Raw genomic sequence first — 8,341 nt, forward strand, 5'->3', positions numbered from 1 at the left:
CCTAGCTTTACTGGGTTGTGATTTTGGGGTTTGTGGAAACATGGTTTATATAGAGTTTTGAAAACTATCTCGCGTTTCCGGCCAGCATAAAGAAATAAATAAGGTTTTAGTAAAGAAATATATCATAAAAAGTTGAAGAAAAAATCTTCAATGTTAGAGCATTTTAACGGTGGTATGTAGGTAGAGTTTTCAGATTAAATAAAATAAAAATAATCAAAAAGTAAGAGAAAGTAAGAGATTATGCATCTCATTTACACTTTAACCATCCTTTTAGAATTCATTTGCCACTTGTATTATTAGCACTGGCGTAAATTTGATTTGTAACTAAATTTTTTAAAACAAAATTAATCGGTACTACGGGGTTTTTGGCGTTAGCCATGCTCTCTGTAACCCTATTTCATTTTATAATCTAAACATCATTTTGAAGTAAAATATGCTCAAATTTCGCTCTATTTTTAACTTCAAAATGGAATAGTGGTTAGGGTTACTCTATTTAAGGATGAATCCTATATATTACTCTATTTTGGAATTGAACATTTTTTATTTATAGAATGGTCTTTTAAATTTTGAATGTTTTATTTCATGCTTAAATAATATTTTAAAATTCTACAAAATAAATATAATATTTCATAGGAGATTATTTAATAATTTTACATAAAAATTGCATAAACAAATAAAAATACCAAACTAAACATAAAACTATAAAATAAATAGAACATAAACATAAACATAACATAAAATAAGTGATTTAATAATCCGGTAAATCATTTCTGGAATTGCCATGCTCGGTGAAATATTGCTCAATTTTAGAAAAAAAGGTGGATAAAAAAGTCATTATTCATTTTGAAATGCATTAGTTGAACATATGTGAGAAATAATATTCTAATACTCATTACTGAACCAAAATATTTTATCTTATATATTTTTTTGTAATTTATTGTACTTTTAATAAGAAAATTTTAATGTAAATAAATTATATTTTGTGGATGTTTTATAAACATAAAAGATTTAGGGTTAATTGGTAAGTTTTTGTAAGTAGAAGGTGCTAGTAACAATTATTAATTAAATAGAAATACAATTCTTTTAGAATATTCAATTTTGGAGTGAAAAATGGAGCAATACATTGGAGTAAAAATCTACTTCATTTTGGTCTTGCATCATTTTAGAGTAAAACATGGAGTAATACATTGGAGATGCTCTTAATACATCAACATTTCTAAAAAAAAAAAAAATCAACATGTGTCCAACTATTAATAATAGATAAACGATTTTATTTAAACATTGTAAAGATCCTTTGAACAAAAAGATAAAGCAATATAGAGGCTTCAAATTAAATTTTAAGACACCGTAAACATATAACTATCATATAATAAATATTTAAATGCATTTTTCATTTATTTAGAGCAATTTGATCATCATTGTTAAACTATAACATATATAAATAAATTTTAATGCAAACAAAAAAGAAACTAATTTATGAGAAAATATGACCATAATTATAAGTTAAGCAGTTTGAGAAGTTGGAAAACAAAACTTCAGATTATTAAAAGAAACCATGAAAAAAATATTAAGTAAATAATACGAAAGCTAATTATAAAAACAGAGAGAAAAAATGACAAAAATATATAATGAATTGAAACAGTTAAAACAACTATAATATTCAAATTTGGATAAGTGACAACTGTTGTATGGGAGGGATTACAGGTTAAAGAAAAATGAAAACTACTAAGACCATTTTTTGATAAATCTAAAACTATTATTTTAAAAACTAAAAAGATAGAAATAATATCACCTTTTGAAAATTATATTAAACAATTAGGCACATTTTGACATTTTGACACTTTTTACTTTATATAAAGAGATAATAGGCTAGCGTGCCCTTCTATGGTTTTTCATTGACTTCAAGAGCATCAACATCCCTAGAACTTTAGGGGGGGTTTTTAACAAAATGTGGGATCCATTGACGCGTGGATCCCACAAAATTTTTAAAAACCACTTCCAACAAATACCAAATAAGAATCGGTAATTGGGGGGTTTTGGCACTGTTTGCGGATCCCACCGACACGTGGCAACCCGCAATTGGCTCATTTTTAATTTTTTTTTTTTTAAGAAAAAAAAAAACCTAAGGATCGCTTATGCGATAATCATGGTCTAAAAATTAACTAAACTTTAATTTCTTTACTTAAAAACTCACGCAACATTTTTTCTTATGTGTTTTTCTCATGTTGTCACTAATTATTATTTTTGCTCATCTCTGTTATGTGAGTGTTCAAAAATACGCTCTCTAAGGGAGTCTAGACTCTAGAGGCTGATATAATATACGTCTTCGTACTGTTTAGTGGTCTCTGAAAATACGATTTCATAGTTTTGACAATACAATTTTTTGGTTAAAGTCAGACAATGTGATCTAGCCGTCTTGATATGAACATGTATAATGTCACGGTTTTGATAAAAAAACGTGCTTTTACGATCTTTAGGAAATGTGATTTACTTTAAAATGTCATTTTTACTTTACGTGAAAAAGTGATTTTCCTCATTCGATAAAAATATATATTGAAATTCTCACAAAAATAAACAAATTTAGTGAGAATACAGTTTTACAATTTTGGCGAAAAGTGATTCTTTTATAGGAAATGAGTTTTTGTAACTATGGATGAAAATGTGACTTGTGATTCTGATGGAAAATGTGATCTTGTAGGAAATCAAGTCCACCAACACTTGGTATTTTCTTAAACTTTAAGTCTTATAAAAAAATATAAATATCTGAAAATGTTTTGGAAGAATGCATAATACGTTGGAGGGTAAGGAATAGATAAGCATTAGGAAAGTATAATAGAGAGTAAGGAATATATCTCAGTCGTTAGATCAGTTTTCTCTCCACCGACTCTTGAGCAGGTGGTCATGTATATAAAAGGTGTGATGAAAGCCTCATTTGTAACACATATCCAAGAACTTAATGAGAATACACTTCTCTAAAGCTCTCTTCTACAACGTGATACTCCCTTTCTATGCAAAATTCAGGATTTTGGTTAGAGGTTAGAGATTGACTTAGTAACTAGAAAGAGTATAAAGGTGCTAATGCTGCACGTTCCGATTCAATAAGAATAAGTCTGTGACAAGTGGTATCAGAGCCAAGTCCGACCATGATAAGGGGATTTTATCCGATAGTATGGCTAAACAAAGTAATGACAAAGAAGTTAAATCGATGTCCGAATTTCACAAGGAACACAGAAGGGAGACCACGTTCGCTCATGTAAGAGGCTGATGAAAAAATAATGTTTCCGTGAAGTCTTCGGAACGAGCATAACTGATTTACGAAGAAAGCTCGAGAGGGTTGAGCACAGCGTCACCGAGCTTGAAAGTTGAGTGTTCAACAGGTTTGACGAGGTCAAACACAATGCTGCCGACTTAGACTCCATGTTTGTTAGACCGGAGGAGTTGGTTACTTTATCCATTTAGGCAGGGCCGTCTAATAGCACGTGCAAGTGGAGCGATCGAACAGGGTCCGAGTATAAAAATATAAAAAAATTAAAGAAATTTAAACAATATATACATAAATTATGGTCACAAAATTACTAATTTAGAGTTTATAATTTATAAAATCCGTTAAACATATATAAATAAAACTACTAATTTCTAAAACCATTTCATTATGATTTAAATTTATCGTTAATATTTCTGAACAGGTCCCAAAAAAAATTGAGACGGCCCTGCATCTAGGCCTTTCATATCGAAACATCATAAGACCAACCAGTGGGAATCCAAGATGATTCTGACTGGGTGCACAATATAAATTTTACCAGTGACAATATATATAAATATATATTTGAAATTAACTAAAGAAGACGCTGTCTTTTAAAAATTAAGCAGGAGGGATTCGCAGATCCTCTAAACGTAAATCATATTATGGGTGGATGTGCACCCGTTCTCTCCTTAGTAGCTTTGCCCCTGGGACCAACTACTGACCACGTTGCCATCTATCATCCATCAGCAGAAAAAACAAAGCATCATGACTTATTTCTTGCAGCGACTATGATATCATTGTGGTGGAATAATCAAAGTCTGCTAAAATTAGGCTCTTTAAAGCCATTCAAATCTTATCTTTACCTCATGATTCATTGAAAGATTTTATTAAATTTCATAAAAGAAGACAATATGTATTTCAATGGCGACGAATATGTCCAATACTAGTCTAAGGGTTTCTTCGTTTCTATGTCTGGAAAATCACATGCGGCAGCTAAGTTCATCATCCAAATTTGTTAGCGTATTCGTATTTGCGTTTAGATCCAATTTATTGGTTTGTTAGTTTACAAAAAGAAAATTAAAAAATGATTAGCTCTACACCACCTATAGGTCATCACATGACCACATATTTATACATTACTAATTACTCATGTATTACACAAACTATATAACTAACATGACGATATACATCTAACACATGTTATATACTACTAGTAAACACCATAATCATATTTTTGTTGCAAAAGTAGTAGATCAGACGTTGAAATCATGTACAACATTGTAAAATTGTCTGATCTAAAAGAAAACCTGATAAAAATTAATTTAAGCAATCCAAACAGCCTAAAATATGTTGGTAAAATTGGAACAGTTCGGCTTTTTATTATGAACGAATCATTTTTTTTTAATATTGGATTGTCGGATTTCAATGTCCGTACCATTTTTAGGCACCATAAAGTATGATTATGGTGTTAACTACATGTTAACTGATAAATGTTATTATTTTAATCATATTGTTTGTATTGTTCTAATTAGTGTCTAGATGTGTACTGATAAATGCTGGCTTGTAATTAGTGTGGTTGACAGCCATTTTTTTTTTTTTGACGGCAGACAGCCATTTTTTTTAAAACACTATTGATTTAAGTTTATATTAGATGACATAAAAGGCTATTTTACATTACTAGTTTTTTGTGATTAATTTTTTGGTGAAATAATTATTTCATCGAATTCAAAAGAGAAGTTAGTGGAATACTAACTGGTCGAGCTCGCCGAAGGATTTTGATCAGATTAATTAATTATCAAATAAATTTTTAATCGATTTTTCAATGAAATACTATATATTATTAATAAGAGAAATTAGTGAAATACTAATCAAATTTAGTTCGTAGTAGAAATAATCTGAATTATAAGATAAATATAATAAAATTAATAGTTATTATGGGATTCCATAATTATGTAAGCCAAAATAAGGCTCAAAATTTTTAATTCCAAAATGCAGTAAAACATTTTGCAACAAGCTGCGTTCAAATTCCGCATTAACATAAACTAGATCTTAATCCGCGCCCCCGCGCGGGTGTTGGATTTAACTTGCGTTTAATGTAAAACTATTAATTTTATAAAATGTCCATTTATATTTTTATGTTTTTGTAAAATATATTTAGAGTAGAATATATTATATTATAATATAGATGTTTGATAATAATTTTTTATATGTACGTACTATTATATTTATAATTTTATAACTTGATGCAATTTGATGTAATTGTAATATTCATATATTAACCTATTGATTTTTTATTTATTTAAAAATGATTTAATTTTTTACAGTAGGCTTTTATGAATTATTAATAATTTTATGATATTTGATTTTCTTGAAATTTGTATTGTAGCAGATTAATATATATTATATATTACAGTTTGTGTTTTTATTTTCAGCAAAAAGAAATAACAATTCATTGTAATTAATTAATTTAAATTTTTGAATTTAAGTGAAGTGGCAGATTTGTAAATAAGAAAGAAAAACAATGACTAAATGTGTAAAAAAAAAAAATATTTAATCTGTTGTCCGTGTTTCCAAATAATTCTCATTTAATCTGTTATCCAAGTTTTCAAATGACAGATTGACATAATCTGTAAATGAGAAAGAAATACAGTGACTAAATATGTAAATAAAAAAATATTTAATCTGTTATTTTTGTTTCCAAACCACTTTCATTTAATCTAGTATATAAGTTTTTAAACGGTACTTCAGTTTTAATAATATAGATTTATGTCATAGTTTTGGAAAAAAGGAGGTTCTCTTCTCTTATAATTACAGTTTTTGTTTTGAAACTTTAACCGACTTGAAAAGTCGTATTTGGTATGCATTCTACTAATTTAACGTTAGCCTTACGGTAACTATACTTCCGTTATATCACTATGTTACTGATACAGTGATACTTAGCTTTTCAGATTTACAACGCTTATCGCTTTTTCCATATATATATGAGATTGTACGAGATGCCAGCATTGGTGGCGAGATCCGCAGCATTCGTAGCTGTTTAGTGATCAGCACTGAATCTAAAAACAATTTTATATACAAAATGAATATCCCATGCAGTGTCGGTTATGGTATCCTGACCTCGAGCGGTCACCAAATATGTAACGGAGAGAGAGGCGTTTATAGTTTATCTTTAACTAAGTTTTAAATGGATAGTAAACTAGGCAACGGATAATTAGTAACCATTGATATTTATTTATTTTAAATATTGATACACATCCTGCATATGATGTTCTTTATTGAATATGTAAACACGTCCTATATATATGCACGTGTTTTATATGGCGATGCATAGTAACTCATTAGTAAGGCTTCTCGTTCACATAATTTCCCCGAGGATCATAGTTGCAAGAAATGATGGTTCCACCATTGTTACACCTTGCTTTGCCACATCCAATTCTCACAGACTTTCTCCAAACAACCTGAGTATAGTGACGGCATTCTCCATTAATGCACGTGTTCGAAGCGTAGTTATAGTTAGCCTTCTCGTTGACCCAAAGGTTCACGGCGCTGACGCCAGAAAAGTCGGCGCTACTCCAGGCCAAGTTCTCTCCATAAGGCCCACCGGAGTGTACGAGTCTGCAGTCGCCTCGTAGTCGGTCGGCGTAGCTTTGAGCGAAGGCTGCAAGCGTACCGTCCCACTGCACGGGACCTACGCCTACTGCCTGTCGTGCTTGGTTGTGAGCGTTTACATAGTCTTGTGGACTGTTTTGAGCTTTCGAGGGATGAACAAGAGCTCCTACAAGGGCTGCCAAAATTAATAGAAGTCGAGAACAGTAAATGACTTTCATTTTCTTAGTTTATTAGTGCTATTTCCAAGCTTTATTTTTTGTGTTATGATTTTGGGATTCGAAAGAACGGTTTATATAGAGACTAGCGTGACTCTTCGGCAACCAACCATAAAAGATAAACACGTTTTGATTGATAATATTTTGGTGGTATAAAAGCATTTTCAATGGTTGCCTTCATTTTCTTTTTTTAAATAATGTAACCTTAAAATGATGTAGTCTTTTGTCCAAAAATAAATAAAAATAATCTAAATTAAAAACGAGTTTGTGTTTTACTCAAATGGTTTTTTTCATTTTTTTAAAAAGAGAATATTTTAAATATATTATTTTATTAATAATTATTATAAATTTTTATCTAATTTTATTTTAAAAAGAGAATAGTTCAAATATATTATTTTATTAAATAATTATTTTAAATATTTATTTATGTACATAAATTTAGTTTTATTAGAATATACATTGATTTATATGAATTAATAATTGTATTAATTAAAATATTAATTATTTTGTTAAAATAGAGAATACATATATTTAATATTTTAGATATAAGAACTAGAAAAATATCCTAGGATAGCTTTGTTTAGTTTATTTTCACAAAATAGCTTTTAAAGAGGAAAATTGACCAAATTTTTTTATTAAAAAGTAAATATACATTCATACCCTAAGGTTAACTAGTATAGATTTATGGTTTAGAGTGGGGTTTATACAGTTTTATTAAATGGTAAATATATATACATTTATACACTTTATATATTGAGGGTGCGTTTTCAAATTTTTAACAAGTAAAGGCTTATTTTTTTCTAATCAATTTTTTTCTAATCAATTTGTTTAAGAAATGGCATGAATATAGCCTTTTGTTTAACAAGTAAACCTTTTCCGGTGATTAGCACCTATTGGTTGATGAGCACTTTTCCGGTGATTAGCATGCACGGATCAAAGACTTCTGCAAGGAGAAGACGGCCATAATTGAGGGGTAGTAGTTGAAGTTTCTATGTTGTTACAACTTACAAACTTACAATCGGTAAAAAGTGCCACTGGATTTTAAGAGAAAATATATAAAAAGTGCTACTGAACTAAAGAAAAAAAAAAATGGAGAAATAATCATGTTTTCCGTGTTAGACCTGCAGTTTTTAATAATTTATTTTTCAGATATTTCTTTTTTACTTACTATGAAAAACAAAGTAAAATAACTATATTTCCACAAAAAAAACATTTCATCGTAAGACAAGTATCTTCTAAAAATAATAACAAAATAAATAGTAAATCTGTTGTA

At 29.1% G+C, this 8,341-nt stretch overlaps 1 protein-coding gene across 1 annotated transcript; it reads right to left on the reverse strand.

Annotated features, from left to right (window-relative positions):
- Positions 1-6,452: 6,452 nt before the first annotated feature.
- Positions 6,453-7,122, reverse strand: LOC106331613 (pathogenesis-related protein 1-like). The gene has a single exon (XM_013770002.1). It carries the CDS (start codon positions 7,069-7,071, stop codon positions 6,583-6,585), a length of 489 nt encoding a protein of 162 aa, XP_013625456.1. The 5' UTR covers positions 7,072-7,122; the 3' UTR covers positions 6,453-6,582.
- Positions 7,123-8,341: the final 1,219 nt, after the last annotated feature.

The sequence above is a fragment of the Brassica oleracea genome, chromosome C3, assembly GCF_000695525.1.
Source record: "Brassica oleracea var. oleracea cultivar TO1000 chromosome C3, BOL, whole genome shotgun sequence".
In the NCBI taxonomy this organism is placed as follows: Eukaryota; Viridiplantae; Streptophyta; class Magnoliopsida; order Brassicales; family Brassicaceae; genus Brassica; species Brassica oleracea.